At 43.4% G+C, this 15,699-nt stretch overlaps 2 protein-coding genes across 5 annotated transcripts; one reads left to right on the top strand and one right to left on the bottom strand.

Annotated features, from left to right (window-relative positions):
- The first annotated feature begins 1,991 nt into the window (after nucleotides 1-1,991).
- Nucleotides 1,992-6,495, top strand: LOC100841332 (E3 ubiquitin-protein ligase ORTHRUS 2). Its single transcript, XM_003569101.4, has 9 exons — nucleotides 1,992-2,565; nucleotides 3,428-3,960; nucleotides 4,058-4,183; nucleotides 4,397-4,496; nucleotides 4,614-4,678; nucleotides 4,764-4,866; nucleotides 4,941-5,079; nucleotides 5,189-5,403; nucleotides 5,490-6,495. Exons 1-9 carry the CDS (start codon nucleotides 2,116-2,118, stop codon nucleotides 6,153-6,155), a joined length of 2,397 nt encoding a protein of 798 aa, XP_003569149.1. The 5' UTR covers nucleotides 1,992-2,115; the 3' UTR covers nucleotides 6,156-6,495.
- Nucleotides 6,496-7,076: 581 nt separating this feature from the next.
- LOC100841636 (protein MEI2-like 3) lies at nucleotides 7,077-14,481 on the bottom strand. 4 transcript variants are annotated; one of them, XM_010233575.3, is made up of 15 exons: nucleotides 14,344-14,481; nucleotides 12,603-12,789; nucleotides 12,445-12,490; nucleotides 11,475-11,726; nucleotides 10,951-11,330; nucleotides 10,712-10,870; nucleotides 10,237-10,353; nucleotides 10,011-10,162; nucleotides 9,810-9,889; nucleotides 9,338-9,724; nucleotides 8,470-9,064; nucleotides 8,299-8,383; nucleotides 8,147-8,215; nucleotides 7,742-7,921; nucleotides 7,077-7,535 (listed from the first exon to the last, which is right to left on the bottom strand). In XM_010233575.3, the coding sequence occupies exons 2-15, from the start codon at nucleotides 12,705-12,707 to the stop codon at nucleotides 7,380-7,382; spliced, it is 2,763 nt and encodes a 920-aa protein (XP_010231877.1). In that variant the 5' UTR covers nucleotides 12,708-12,789; nucleotides 14,344-14,481; the 3' UTR covers nucleotides 7,077-7,379. The 4 variants fall into 4 exon arrangements, with proteins under 4 accessions (XP_010231877.1, XP_010231878.1, XP_014755086.1 ...); XM_010233576.3 differs by lacking the exon at nucleotides 14,344-14,481 and adding an exon at nucleotides 13,870-14,071; XM_014899600.2 differs by lacking the exon at nucleotides 14,344-14,481 and adding an exon at nucleotides 13,235-13,377.
- Nucleotides 14,482-15,699: the final 1,218 nt, after the last annotated feature.

The raw sequence follows: 15,699 nt of genomic DNA, 5'->3' as shown, positions 1-15,699 counted from the left end.
GATCTTGCATACGGAGCGCTAGCCTTCGCCGCCTTTCCTCGCATGGGTTCAGCGCCACACACCACGGTGAGATGTCAACCTCTTTCTCTCTCCTCTCTCATTCCTTCAGATCCAGGCACTACCATGAGGATCGGAGGTAAACCGCAGTTTTAGGGATCTCTTTGTTTTTTTCTAGATTTTCTCGAAGTTGATGCAATTATTTTTCAGAAAGGTCACGAGATCTTGAAAAAACCATGTCGTCCTCCCCAGATTGATGTTCTTGATCTGGAAAGCGTACCTGAAAATTGATTTTGAGTTATAAAAGAACAAATTCATTATTGTAAATCATGAGAGTTCATCTAAAACTTGGTGTTGTCAATTTGTAAGGTTAATTCAGATTTGTCGCATAATCACTTCTACCTGACCTCACCATCCTCTTCTTTCTTTTTCATCTGCCTACTGCCAAGTTTTAATTCGCGGCCGGACTAATCTTATGCTTTTTTACAAAGGTGACATGGCATGTATATGGACATCAAGAAATCTCCTTTGTTCAGACACATTCGGTTTCATGGGTCAATCCATTCCCACTCTTAATCATTTATTCTAATTCTTCGCTGCGTCTCCCAATCCCTTATATATTTTCATATCCATCGATCCATCCATTGAAAACCTCTACGTTGGCTAGCGGAGGCCCCTATCGTCTTGCTTAGAGTTGTTCGCCATAGATGTGTTGTGCAAGGTGTTGACGAGAAGATCCAGATCTGAGCCACCGTCAAACTTGCCCAAGGACTTTTCCCTCAAGAGGCGTGCCCCCTGCCACCAACACAAAGAAGTACAGTGCGATGTTGGTATGTCTGGGTGGTCTTTTTTTTTTCTTGGTTTTAAGTGGAAGCCTAGTTATTCTACATTGGTGCCAAAATTTTATGGATCTTATCGAAATTTCTTTAAGTTTGTATGACACTTTTAAAAGTTTGTGTTGCAGATATGCGAAGATCTGAAAGTCGAGGTTGTAAGTTCCACGTGATCATCGTAAGCATGATGTAGTTCTATGGGGTTTGGACAAGAAACCATGGCACACGGGACATGGAGGTCACTCACACGAGGATGATTGGATAGGGGAACCAACTCCTATAAAGAGGTAAACTATCAATACCCACTAAATCTTTTGTTTGTGTACACGATGATATAATATGATGCGTCAAACTCTGCCACAACAAGTGGGGTAATCTGTTTGATAGCTAGTTTAATGTGGGCTAACATGATCATGCATCTCTTGATTACACCTTATAAAAAACATTAAAACTATACCTGACACACAGAAACTAGATCGATACATATCTTAGTTGTTTACACCCACATTTTGTTTTGCTTATCAATATGATGTGACTTATCATGCACTAGTACTCTGAAAAAAAAAACCTATAAACACTAAAACTTGGTTGGTTTACCTCGCGGGTAGAATTTATTTTTTGTTAACTACACAATTTTTCAAATGTGCATGATCATTCCAACCATCATATTGATTAGCTACCAAATGACGATACACATCTGACGACACACATCTGACGAGATTTCGACACGTCAGGGGTAACGTGTGCGTGCGTGCTTATCTCGTTCGAGAGGAGCAAGCGGTGGAAGTGACAGATCGGAGGGAGAGGGGCAGGACCGTCATTTCATCCCGCCGCGTCTTACAAAACAATACTTTCGCTGTTTGGCGCTCTTTTCCCCGCCCTCCACTCCCCCACGAAAACACCTTCTTTCCACGCGCCGTGTTCACCCTTCCAGCCACTGACGTGCGGGCCAATTCAATCTCAAGACCCCACTCGCCAGTGGGGGGAGCGTTTGAAAAAACGGTAACGGCGTGAAAGAGCATCGCGTTCCTCAGAGCGAACGCAGAACGGGGAGTGCGTCTCCACCGGCTGGCACGTGGGCCCCACCCTCGTCCCCACTGTCATCTGGGTCCCACCATTCCTTCCCGGATCCCCTTGAAATAGTGGAACCCCAGGGAGGGCGGAGCAAAGGAGGAAGGAAGGAGACTCCAGACCAAAATTTCAAACCCTCCCCTCCCTCCATTGTCCTTCCCCCATTCCTCGGATTCCCCCCAAACCCTACCCAGCCGCCGCCGCCGCCGCCGAGATGCCGGACCTTCCGTGCGACGGGGACGGCGTCTGCATGGTGTGCCGCGCCGCGGCGCCACCGGAGGTCGAGCTGCTGCGCTGCTCCACCTGCGCGACACCCTGGCACTCCCCGTGCCTCTCCAACCCCCCGGCGCTCGCCGACGCCGCCACCTGGACCTGCCCCGACTGCTCCGGTGACGCCGTTGCCCCGGCCCCCGCGCCGGCACCCAGCGTCGTCGGCGCCGGGGGCGGCAGCGGCGGGGAGCTCCTCGCCGCCATCCGCAAGATCGAGGGCGACGCCACCCTCTCCGACCAGGAGAAGGCGCGCCGCCGCCAGGAGTTGCTCGGGGGAACCTCCGCCCCCGCCGCCGCCGCCGGGGACGAGGACGACGAGGACAACGTGCTCGAGATGGTCGGCAAGAACTTCAGCTGCGTCTTCTGCATGAAGCTGCCGGAGCGCCCCGTCACCGTGAGTTCCCCTTTCCCCATGCCCACTACTCCTTACTTTGCGGTGCTATTTTGCAAATTTATATTCATATATAACTGATATCCGCGTGCGGATCTGTTATTCCTGTTCGTATGGCAATCTGTTTTTTGTTTTGTTTGGTTTCGCTAGTCTGTTTATCTCTGTTGGTCATAATGGTTACATCTGACGATTAGATGCGCCCGGTACTAATGACTCGGGTTTTACTTACCTGCGTCCGTTTCTCTTCACATAATCATTCATCCCCTTCCTTCCATTACTTCTACGCTAAGCTATCTTCGTTTTAACTGACTGAAAGCTACTCCCTCCGATCCTAAATGTTTGTCGAAATATTACATGTATCTAGATGCTTTTTAAGAATAGATACATCCATATTTGGGCAAAGTCAAGAATTTAGGATCAGAGGGAGTAATCAATTCTGGTTGGTCTGTTGGACTAGATCATGTGAGACGCCCTTTGGCCTTTTCGGTAGTAGTAATCTCAATTACAAATTATTATCCATGGCTCCTCTTAGGATAAAGCATAGCCGCTCATTCATAAGGTTTCTGGATATATATGTTGAGCCTTCACCATTTCTTATGTTTGAAAGGAGACTGTTATATTCTTCAAAAACAACTGATGCATGCTATATTTGTTGCATGTTTACACAAATCTATTATCTGTCAATCGTCGTTGCTACTCCTGCCTGTTTAATGGTTATCCAGCTTTCCTTGTAGATTCTTGTTCTGATCTAAATACTTTACTGAGGATAACATACCACCGCTACTATTCAATGACTGAATTCGGTTAGTGAACATATTATTATATACTGTTTCTAATTGCCACATTCTACCTTTGCCTCATGCAGACACCATGTGGCCATAACTTCTGCTTGAAATGTTTTGAGAAATGGACAAATAGTGGAAAAAGGACTTGTGGAAAATGTCGTGGAGCGATCCCAAATGACATGGCAAAACAACCAAGGATTAACTCAGCATTGGTTGCAGTCATCCGTATGGCTAGGACTTCAAAGAATGCTAACTCAGCTGCCTCGGCAACTACATATCATTATATACGAAATGATGATAGGCCAGACAAGGCTTTTAAATCTGACCGGGCAAAGAAGGCTGGGAAAGCGAATGCTTCAAGTGGTCAGATCTTTGTGACTATCCCAGCTGACCATTTTGGCCCCATTCTTGCAAGAAACGACCCCAAAAGGAATACTGGTGTTTTAGTTGGGGAAACCTGGGAAGACCGCTTCGAGTGCAGGCAATGGGGTGCCCATTTTCCTCATGTAGCTGGTATTGCTGGCCAGTCCAACTATGGTGCTCAGTCAGTAGCACTCTCAGGAGGGTACATAGATGATGAGGACCATGGGGAGTGGTTTCTGTATACCGGAAGGTTAGTGATTTGACCATTTGCTATCATTCTACCTTAAGAGTTTTTGATCCTAGACATGAGCAACTCATTACTTCTGCAAAATAATTTATTCTGGCAGTGGCGGAAGAGATCTAAGTGGGAACAAGCGAACAAACAAGGAGCAATCCTCGGACCAGAAATTTACCAAGATGAATGATGCTTTGCGTGTTAGTTGCTTGAAGGGTTACCCTGTCAGGGTTGTACGGTATGTTTATTTTGGCATGCTTTAAACCTGAAATATCATTGTCTTATCTGTAGCTGGTATTGTGATAATAATGCTTATTAGCTCAGCAGTACTAATGATGATCCTTGATAATCGCCTTACGTTGATTTCTATTGTTGCAAATATGGAGATCATGCACTTACAGTCCATATTCTTTTGTTTGTGAACTTATGCTCACTATGTTATCTTAAAAAGGTCCCACAAAGAGAAGCGTTCTTCATATGCTCCTGAATCTGGTGTGAGGTATGATGGAGTTTACAGAATTGAGAAATGTTGGAGGAAGATTGGTGTTCAGGTAATTTTATATCCTGCACACAGGTTGCAGCTGTTGCTCTCTATTTTGTGCTCCTATCTTTTTTTCCTTCTCTAAATTATGGAAAGATAATATGTATTTTTCTGATTTCTATTTTAGGGTACATTCAAGGTCTGCAGGTATCTCTTTGTACGCTGTGACAATGAACCAGCCCCTTGGACCAGGTTTGACAAAATGCCTACGTTTTTATTTGCTTTGTCTTGACAATAATGGGCTTGTTTATACTGATGTCTGGTGTTTCCTTTTAAGTGATGCTCATGGGGACCGGCCAAGACCACTGCCCAAGATTAAGGAGCTCCAAGGTGCAACTGACGTAATTGACAGGAAAGGATCTCCTTCATGGGACTACGATGTATGTAGATGTCTTGTCTCTTCCCGCAGTATTAACATACTATGTCTCTACTGATCTATGTTTGTTTGTAATAGGAGAAAGAAGGATGGAAGTGGATGAAGCCTCCACCAATCAGCAGGAAGCCTATCCAAACAGGTGATCCTATAACTGACAAGGAAATGAGGAAATTCCAAAGGCGTGCTCACTTGTCTGAGGCTGAAAGGCTGCTGAAAGGTTACCTTTTGTGCTCTGATTTTGCTGCACCATTTTGTTTGGCTTAAGAGAACTGTAATCTGCTCCAAACATTCTCTTAGAATCTGTTTCTGTTTGCATGGTTATGCAGAGTTTGGCTGTTCCATTTGCAAGAATGTGTTGAAGGAACCACTTACTACACCTTGTGCTCACAACTTTTGCAAAACTTGTTTGCTTGGGGCATTTGAGAACCAGTCTTCTATGAGGGAAAGAAGCAGGGGTGGTCGAACCCTACGGGCACAGAAGATTGTGAAGAGGTGCCCCTCCTGCCCAACTGACATTTGTGACTTCCTGGTGAACCCACAGGTACAGTTCAATAAATACTAGTCTGTTCAAGCATAGTATGACCTCGGAAGTATGTCTGCTCATGCTTTGTGATATCTGTCTTGCAGATCAACCGAGAGATGATGGGTCTGATTGAGAATTTGCAAAGCAAGGCTGCTAATGATAGCAGCAAAGATGCGGAAGAATCTGGTGACGGTGACTCCGGTGAAGAAGAGGATGATGCTTTGGAGGATGAAGAGGATGATGACAGCTTGAACGAGGAAGAAGAGGATGGTTCTGAGAATAATGGCAAGACTGGGGGCCTTGATGGAGATTTGGATGCTAATGCTGACGGTCCTGTCGTCAAAATTGTGGTTCAAGCCAAGGAAGAAGTCAAGAAGGCTCAGAAGCGCAAAGTAGATGACGACAAGGGAAAAGATGAGAAGAAGATCAAGATCAGTGCTGCTGTTGTGGAGAAGGCAGTTGAAGAGGATGCCGCGAAGGGTTCTGAGAACGTTGAGAAGAAGGAAGAAGGTGGCAAGCAGGTTCAGAAGCGCAAGGGGCGTGCTGAGGTAGCAACCACAGCTGGCGGAAAAAGGAAGAAGACCAGTCCTGCTGCAGTCGAAGAGAAAGCTGTGAGCGGCACCCCTGTCAAACGGGTGAAGAAGGCTGGCGGCATGGAAGCTGCTGAAGGTAGTCCTGCTGCCAGCAGCCCTCGCAGGGTGACGAGGAGTAGTGCTGGCAGCCCTGCCACAAGGACCAGGAGCAACACCAAGGCGGATGGTGGTAACTGAGAAAGGTTGCCATTGCTGCGCTGAAGAAGCAGCAACAGAAGCCACACCTCGGTGACATATCAGGCTTCAAATTTTGGCTCGTCGTGTTTAAGTTATATATCTAGACCGTTTGCTCCGTCTCTTAATGGGAGACTCGAACTGCTCGTAGCTCTTTTGGCTGGTCGTGTTTAAGTTAATATATCTAGACCGATGCTCCATCTCTCAATGGGAGACTTGAACTGGAACTGAATAGCTCGCAGTTCCTTTTGGTAAATCCTGAAACCTTGTAGTTATTCTATACCGTACTGGCTGCATCTTCATGGATTTATATATATATTAGTGATGATGTTTAACCTATTTACTCCCTCGGTTCTGGTTTGTTTGGCTGATCTCCGAATTTTCATCGTTTCAGTTTGGTTGGCTGTACTAGTAAATAGCTATTGAGTACTATTCTTTTTTCACAGTTAGCTATCTACTACTGGTTGGTTTTACTAGTAGCATGCATATTTTGGGGTAAGGGAAAAATTATTTTGTAGCATATTGTTGCCTCCAAAAACTTTTTTGATAACGGAAAAATACTTTAGTTTCATGTTGTGGCCTCCAAAACTTTTCTTTAAAACCTATTTTCAACAAGGGAAAAACCGTTTACAAAAACAAGCAAAGAATTCGTAGATGTCATCTCTTCTGCCAAGTTACAGAAAGGATGCAACTTTATAATTCATAGTGTCGGCAAGTTTGTTTCCCGAAAATTTGGAAACTTCTTAATCTATTTACTACTGGTTGGGGTTAAAAACGTTTCAGAGACAGGATGTAGGTGCAGGTAGTTAACATCCATTGCCGCCGTCCCATCAACCAGTCTTTTCATGCAGTATTGCAGGGATGTTAGCAACTACTCATGGTCACACACAGACAAAAGGAAAAAAAAATCAAGGCAAGCTAATCTGAGCGAAATGAACCAAGTCATGAAACATTCAAGTCAATTAGCATTTAGCATCCTTCAGAAACCCAAACTGTACAACCTGTTCCAATCTCATTTCAGTTCTCACAAAGCTCAAAAACACCTCTGCGCCTTTCCCCTAGGTTTGACAGGGCAAAAACTGAGGGCGAATCGCCACCAGACTCATCCACGACAAAGAGTTTTTCGTTGCTTGGTTGTACCCACTCACTTGCACGCCCCAACTTTTGCTGATGAGAAAAATAAATAGCAAAACTGGGGGCGATAACTTATTGCGAACAACGCTACGCCTACTCCCGACTCTCCTGGATTGTGTTTGCCCTGTGGCTAGAGTTCTCTTGGTTAGGTGAGGTTGATGGACTCATGTCTCCTCTACTATCCGAGCTGAGAATTGGCCTGCTCCTGCCGTACCTGGACCGGACATGGTTCCCGACAGGGAAAGGTTCCTGATAAGAATGTATGAAACTCAATGTCAATCTACATCATTTAGATGAATGCTGTTGGTATGGAATAGACTTCTATGATGTATCGTGCATAAAGAGATCCAGAAAAAGAGCAGATCCTATGCATCCGCTACTTGAAAACCAGTATCATGTGCACCATCTATAGTCAACAGGTTTAGAAATGAAATCGAGAGAGCAGTGACTCATACCTGATCCCCTGCATTTGGACCATCCTTGCGGAAAAGTATAGGACGGCACCATTTGTCTTCAGTCATCAGGCTAGAGTTCTGAAAATGAGAAATCAAAGCACTCCTGCCCTGGATTCTGGCGTATGCAAGTGATGCCACCTTTTCACTATTGAACTTCTCCCATTTCTTGCCATTAAATGTCTGCACAAAATGTTTGGCTCCAATTAGCTGGTAACATACTTTCAGTCGGAAAATGGCAAGGCAAAGTAGCAACTATTCTAAGGGGTGGAAACAAGACATAACAAATGCACACGGAGCAAAATTACGACACAGTATTTAAGAATATTGTCAAAATGTATAAAATGTAAACTGGCACACTGGATATAATTCTTACTATTATCTAGTAAGGTCAGAGTGTACATATACCTTGTAAAATGGAATTATGTGTTGTGGATCGGTCATATTGATGAAAGCGTAGCCTACGTTGCATTTGTTCTGAAGGAAACATACAATGCCAGAGTCAGTCCCTACAAATTCGACTGCAGATTCCAATCTTTGTACTTGGTAAAAGAACGTACCTTAAAGTCAATTGGAAGGTAGATGAAATCATAGGTTCCACGATGATTCTCATCAATGACAGATAAAATCAGCTTAACATTGTACCTGTTGAGCACATCAAGTGTGAGCCCACAGAAGATAAAGACCCATCGGCAATGTGAAAGACAAAGCTGGAAAGCAGTGAAACTTACTTGTTAGGGATGTTTTTTATCATCAGTGTGGTGCGCGAGTCTTCACCATTTGCTATGCGGTCAACATCAAGCTCAAATTGCCTTTTGTTTTCCGGCTGCACAGTGTTTCCATCATGTCTTCGGCTCCTCACACGATCATTAGTTGCATCATAAGAAGCGGAAACCTGGATCATAGGGTTCCTTCCATTGATTCCACGGCACATTTGTTGCATTGATGGAAATCCAGCGGCAACTGGGGAGAACATGGTCTCCCTGTAATTTCCTCTGGCAGGTGCAAAGGCAGCGATATCTGATGGATATAGTTGAGGGCTACCAGGAAACCCTACACTTCCAAGAGACCCTGAATGAAAAGTGTGTACATTTCCAAAACTGCCTCCATTATTTGGAGCTGAACCCAAGTGGTGTTGATCCAAAGGATAAGCACCAGTGTTCAGTGTGTGAGCTGGCACACCAGGATAACCATGCATGTGCACTGGATGCTGCAAATTCGACCACAGCATTGGGGAAGAGGAACTTTGAGGAAAACCATTTGAGTTATTCCAAGTGTAGTGGTGTCCATGAAGGGGGAAGCTTCCAATTCCAGTAACTCCAAATGCTGCAAAACAATATTTATGCTGATGAAGTTTCAAAAGAAATAAAAGAAATTCAGTATAACACTTGGTACAAGCTTCAACAAACTTCTATCATGGTATATCCAAGCCTTCCAACAGTACAAATCTGTACCATGATGTTGTTCTAGTAATAAAATCATGCATTGTTATTTCTACAATATTGCTCGCTATAAAAAGCTTTGATTTTACCATGCTAAAAAGGTAAACAAGGTTTATGGAAGACAATGATAAGCAGTCCAAGATGAGAAGGTGTGTACCTTCATTATTTTGATCAAAGGAATGACCATGAAGGCTACCAGAATTCACTTGCTGGAGTTGGCTGTAATCCACTCCATCTACTCTGAAGTTAGCATTCCTGCCGCTCGATGTCATGGACTTGGAGATGTTACAAATACCATTCTGACACTCCGGCAGTGACTGTGGGTGAAAGATATGCATTCCACGTCCAGAGATTCCTTGACCAAGTGATCCACTAAGAGCGGTTTGATTATTGTGCTGAAGTGTAGATTCAATTCTGATAGGCGACGATAACTTCTGAGGACCATTTGTACAGATACCATGGGGTGATCTATCCAACTGCGGACTAACTGGAGAAAACAAATTATGAAGGTTGCTGTTCTCTTGACTTTTAGGGCCCAACCTTCCTGTTTGACATGTTCAAGGTGGCAAAAGTTTAAAAATAGTATGAAACAATAGGAACTGATAAATAGCTTAAGTTATGTATCGTACCAATGGTCCCAGGTGGAGAATTTCTAGGCTGGTTGGAGGAACTGTCATGCTTCCATTCTCTCGAACATTGCAGGCTCAAGCTGTTAGGTACATAAACAGAATGTCAAATCACCACACTAATTCATATAAATTGTTTGGTGGCAACACGACGTGAACTTCATCAGCATTAATCCCACATGAACAAAGGTAACAGAAAATTACCAAGATCTTGCCCCTCCAGGATTGCTGACTTCAACCTTGATTTTTGGGCCTGAACTATTACCCTTGTTAAGGTCTTGTAGTGCTGCTTCTGCTGCTCTAACATCATAGAACTCGACGAGTTTCTTATTGCAGCTTGCAGAAGCCCTGCTAATCTGTAATCAACAAGAAGGATCATCTTAAGTTGGGGCTTTTAATTTTCCAAAGCAAAGTTTGGAAGTATCTTTACCTCCTTCACATCACCATAAGCAGTAAGTATTTGGAGAAGATCATCATTGGAAACAGAAGAGCCGATGTTAGATACCACCAATATTCCCTTGTTGATACCCTGTTCAGAAACATTTTCCTATGAAAGTAGCAGGGCATGACAGCATCAAAACATTAGTATAGATCTGCGGCACTAAGAAATTCAAGACATAAAGTCAAGTGAATAGACCTTTAGAGAAAATCCTAGCATGAGCAATACTAACATATGCAAAAGTAAGTGTGCAATGTGCTGGCTTTCAGCAAACAACATATTTCTCGCATACTAGCAGGCTAATTCTGCAAATTAGATAAGAACACACATAACAGTTGTAATACAAATGGCAAGTTAATTTGAGAGAACTGCATTGCGTAACTAGCATGTAACATGAAAAGGCAAGAAATTGACATTAGAATATGTGACATGTCTACTTCAAAATAATAGATAGTATTATGTTTACCTTGGTAATGAAAAATTGTACATCAAGCTTCATTAGCCCCAGAGGCTTGCCATGAAGTGCTATCATCGCGTGCTGGGCAGATCTTATGTCATAGTAAGACACTGTTACATACCCAAGGTGCTTGCAGGAGGTGTAAAGTATGTGTATGTCCCCATATTGCTGGAGAAAAGATAAGTGAGGATAGGAGTTCTAAAGAAAAACAGAAATTTAAGAAGTATGAAGGAAAATAAGTTGAATACCTGGAACAGAGCTCTTAGTTCAGAATCCCCAATATTCGCGTTAATGTTTCTCACAAAAAGAGTTCTGGAAGGGCATTTATTGATATAATGTTCCCCGGAAAATTGACACAGCTGGGATCCTTCCAGAATTTTGTCACCTTTCATGGAACCATCATTCTCAAGCTCCATCCCTCCTCCAGTGCAGAATATATCTTCATCTGCATCATCCAGGTTGGTAGACCGGCCCACAAATTCAAAGCCATCGACAACACCTGATATTAAATCATCGTCGGAAGGAAGGAGATCTCCAATAGTTTGAGCTTCAATTTCTTCCATAGACCCTAGAGGTTCATCTCCCTCACAGGTGAAGTTATGTGTATCAGCAGACTGCATCATTCTTGCTGCAAAATGACAAGGCAAAACGTCATCAAGGTAAAACAAAATCAACACCTTTGGGTGTATGGTGCAAGATGAACTATAGTAACACTAAAAGTTTTTTGAAAAATAAATCTAGATGAACTCTAACAAGAGCAAATCAAACTCACATTTGCCACTAGCTGTTTCAGCAATTGCTGTTTCTCTTGTAGACAAGCCAAGCCTAGATACGGGGGTTGTGAGGATATCATCCCAAGAAATTGATGGTAAACTTGAAGCATTTCCTTGGCCCATTAATTTACTGAGGCTGAGGATGTCTAGGCCCTTGAAGACTTCACCTCCTGGATGTTCCAGACTACCTTCAGGATTTGCTCCTGTCGGATGGACCTTTTCAAGTGTAGAAGCAAAATCCGACTTGCTCCCTGCCATTAATGAACACATTTAGTTGCTGAAGAGCCATTCAATCTATGGTCATATTACAAAGCTTCAAAGCATGTGTAGTTGATCATGGCATTTATTTGCAAACTGTGTTTAGTTAACCTTCCAACTGATTCCTACCAAACTGTCTTCAGACAAAACTCCATAAGCATTCCACTGAAAAAAAGTTCCCACTCATTCCCTGCTGAATTGCCCGGTTATATGTTTATCTAACAAATGCTTAATGAAATCGGATGCTTAATAGGGAACCTCTGTGGCTCTGTGGTAAATATCTAGTAGAGATGGGATTTCCTTGGCATGGATAGAAAAACTGAACCAATGGATGCAACAGCCTAATTTTTTTGGGTTTCAGCTGTTGGTTAAGCTACAAATAGCCGGCAGGAAATGATGCCCCAGAATAAATATCAAGGGGAATATCTCCACCCTAAACATGAAAAACAAGTTTTCAAACTATTCTGCAAAGCATGAGCTGGATGAGGCAAGTTAGGTATGTATCTTTTCAGGAGATTTATTGAAGCACCAATAACTCCAGTAGTCTACTAACTACCAACAATGAGCATGAAGGAAAACCGGAACATTTTATTAGGCTGCAGCATGAATTGAGAAGAGGACACCTAACTGAACACTGCCCACCATGCAAGAAGCAACAACCATGAAATAATAATAATAATCACAAATTTTGAAATGAAGCATGATGCACACCTCTCTGATCGACCATTGACTCCGATTTCCAGAATCCAACTTGCCTCTGCAATAAAATCATGGAAAACAAATCATGTGTTGCAACTGCTACCATTCCCGCATTATTTATCAACAGAAATCAAAGCCCAGGCAGGCTCTCCTTTTTCTTATTTGCTAACCTCTGTAGGGACAAGATCCTCAGAGAAGAATGAAGATGATGATTCTGGCGGTGGGCCAAAAGGAGACAGGTGCCTCCTGTCGATGGCTCCAGATGCTATCACCATAGGTGCTGTAACTTTCTTTTGTCTTGAGTTACCTTATTTCTTCTTCTTTTTTGTTCCCTCTTCACCTCAGTTCCTCAACTACCTGCTTAGGAATTAGTGAACAACAATAAGGTGAAAGAAACAAGAAGAGAAATGGTCTAATTGAGCAACTGTTCGTCCTACCACTGTTCAAGGAAGTCACTAGCCCTAAAACAGAAAGCCCTACTGTTTTCAGCAATTGCATGTTTGTTCGAGATGCTTAAAGGGGATGGACGAACACCAAAATTTTCAATCAAAACTCAAGAAAAATGTGCATGTTTGGACTTCACTATCAGGGTGTTAACCTCAACCACAAGGATTGACCTGCACCTGAAGTCATCCTAAAGCAAAAAAAAAAATCTGATTCGTGGGGACAGAAGACTAACAAAAAGAAACAAAAAATTCGAATGAAAACAGTAAAGAGAAACCCTGACAGAAACAAGCTTTGATTGAGTCGAAGAGCAAAAACCTGCGAACCAAAATCTATGAAGGGGAAAGGAAGAACTCACAAAAAAGTACCCCCTTCAAGAAATCCCCCTCCAGCCCTTTCTTTCTTTCTAGACGCAATCTATCTAGCAAGCAAAAAAGGTCGAACTGGACCAAAAAAAGGTGCCAAGAGCAGCAGCAGGCGGTGCCCAGAAAGTTGCCTCCTTTATTATTCTAAAGCTTTTAGTGGGGAAAGAACAGGACATGGTCGAGTTTTTTTTTTTTTCCAGTTGTTGTTCTTCTCTCCTCTCCTATCCAATCCTGGTTAATAATAATAGTAGTACTGAAAGTCTGAAACCCTAGTATTTTATTGAAGCAGTACTTGTCAGTCAGGTAGACCACCAAAGATCCCCCAAATTCTAGAACCCATACATAAATCCACATGGTCAGAAGACTCAGAGAGTAAAATAGCTTCATCCATACTTACATACAAGCCTGTTTCTTTTCCTTTCTTTTTCCCTTCGCAGTGGAAGAAAACAAAAAGGAAAACCAAAACTGCAAATCGGAAGAAGGAACTGTAACCAGGATGAAAGAAGATGAAAAACAGATCCCCTCTGCTGCTCGCTCGAGTGAAGATCGAAGCCACATTTTGAGGGGAGGAAATCGATCGATCTAATCAAGGGAAGAAAAGAAGAGCAGCAACTAACAACTGACTCACCAGCGAGAGAGAAATGAAGAACCTAATAAGCTCGTCCCCGGGCAGGTCTGGGATTAACGGGGGTTGGGGAATGTAATGTACAAATAAGCATGCAGCTTATATATATGGTGGTCGGGAAGAGATGAAATGGGTGGAGAAGATGAAGGCAAAGCAGCCAGCAGCAGCCGGGTTGGTTGCTTCTCCCTCGGCGTAAGGCAGCCTAAGAAGAAGAAGAGGAAGGAGAAGGATAAGCTAAGCGGCAAGGCAAGCTGAAGCCTACGCCTACGCGATTCCAAATCCCCCAAATTTGCTCTCCGTCTTCTCCTTCCCCGGCACTGCAAGCAACCCAAAACGAAACCTTGCCGCCCCACGCAAACACCAGCAGCAGTTGCTTACCTTAATCACCTTCCTTAACTGAATACACACACAGAAATACAGAGAGAGGGACAGATCAGGCACAAATCAGGGAGGAGTGTGCTTTGCCGGTGCCGTTACCTTTATTCCTGGCATGCGGTGGGTCTCCGGCGAATGGGGGCGGATGTGTCGCCGGAGCCGAGGAGGAAGGAAGGAAGGAAACGAGGCTTCGCTCTCTGTGTGTGTGTCTTTATTGCGGTGTGGTGTTCTGCTCTCTTCTCTTCTGCTTTTAATTTGGGCAACAGTAGTAACGCAGAGCATTCTTCAGCAAGAAACGAAAATACTATTTTTATTTTTTTATTTTTCAGGGAAGAAACGAAAATACTATGGGCGTGCATCTAGCAGTTTCTCCGCCGGCCTCAATACAATAATACTCCCTTTTCGATCCAGCATGTCTATATGGGTAAGACAGAGATACAAAATGGATATCTTTGAAGTATAGTATTTAAAAGCATTTTTTTTTTGGACATCAACAGGTTTGTATGGACTAATTAATCAACATATGGTTAGAATGATTGTTTCATAGAGTTGGATCTTGGAAAACACTTGTACCCATCCTTTATTTTGAAAACGGAGGGAGTGGCGGTAGTCTTGCTTATACACAGCCAATTTGTTTTTTCTCTCTTTGAAAGACCCACGTTTTTTTTTGCCCTAGCTAGAACTCGAAACTGGCGAAAAGAAACCGTTACACAACATGTCCTCACCCGTTAAAAAAAAATACAAAACGTGTCCTCTGAATGGGCAGGGAAAAGGTGTTACGTAGGAAAGGCGGAAGGGCAACACATAGCGGACAAATGAACCGTGTTGACGGAGGAGAGCCTCGTCGCCTAAGAGATTCATTGTTGCCGCTTTTTGCAAAATGCTGAAGTTCAACAGACCAGGTCGGCAACACCCCACTTATGGGAAAGAGGTTTGTTAGATTGCCTTCGGATAAACTTCTCATGGAGCAGCAGGAAGAGATAAGCCCACATTACCCCCCCCCCTCCCCTAGACTTGTATTTAAGTTTAGATTACAACTCTCAACTCCAATGTAGTTTAAAGTACACATCCCCTCTCTAACTATGGTAACGTTATAGTACCTCCTCCTCAGCCGGTTTTGACTCTGGTTGATGTGGCACCATATCACCTCTCCACGTCAATCCAACCCCATCCCATATCAACCCAATCTGTTTTTGATCCATCAAAGTGAAATCGAACCACCAAATAAGCGTTTCGAGACATCTTTACATCTGAGAGGCATAAACATAACCATCTAGGAACTCAAGTATTTTACATCCGTGTATTCTAATCCTAAAACTCCTACTGGAGGTGAGGTAGGGGGTGAGAGGTAACAAGGGGACGAAATTCTCACTTGCACTTGAGTTCGAACCTCCAATCGTTGACACAAGAGTCGACAGTTATGTCCTCTTCAGCGGTGACGTCCTCTACAGTCCAGCG

The sequence above is a fragment of the Brachypodium distachyon genome, chromosome 2 (assembly GCF_000005505.3).
Source record: "Brachypodium distachyon strain Bd21 chromosome 2, Brachypodium_distachyon_v3.0, whole genome shotgun sequence".
Classification (NCBI taxonomy): Eukaryota; Viridiplantae; Streptophyta; class Magnoliopsida; order Poales; family Poaceae; genus Brachypodium; species Brachypodium distachyon.
The sequence above is the reverse complement of the archived record's forward strand: the minus strand, read 5'-3'. Positions and strand labels throughout refer to the sequence as shown.

Excerpts from the sequence above, each read along its gene's own strand:
- LOC100841636 (XM_010233575.3), bottom strand. The coding sequence starts at position 12,707 with ATGGTGATAGCATCTGGAGCCATCGACAGGAGGCACCTGTCTCCTTTT. Across the intron at positions 12,491-12,602 it reads AGGATCTTGTCCCTACAGAG|AGGCAAGTTGGATTCTGGAA; the intron begins GTTAGCAAATAA and ends ATTTTATTGCAG. Across the intron at positions 10,871-10,950 it reads AACTAAGAGCTCTGTTCCAG|CAATATGGGGACATACACAT; the intron begins GTATTCAACTTA and ends TCTTTTCTCCAG.
- LOC100841332 (XM_003569101.4), top strand. The coding sequence starts at position 2,116 with ATGCCGGACCTTCCGTGCGACGGGGACGGCGTCTGCATGGTGTGCCGC. Across the intron at positions 4,497-4,613 it reads GGAGGAAGATTGGTGTTCAG|GGTACATTCAAGGTCTGCAG; the intron begins GTAATTTTATAT and ends TTTCTATTTTAG. Across the intron at positions 5,404-5,489 it reads ACTTCCTGGTGAACCCACAG|ATCAACCGAGAGATGATGGG; the intron begins GTACAGTTCAAT and ends TCTGTCTTGCAG.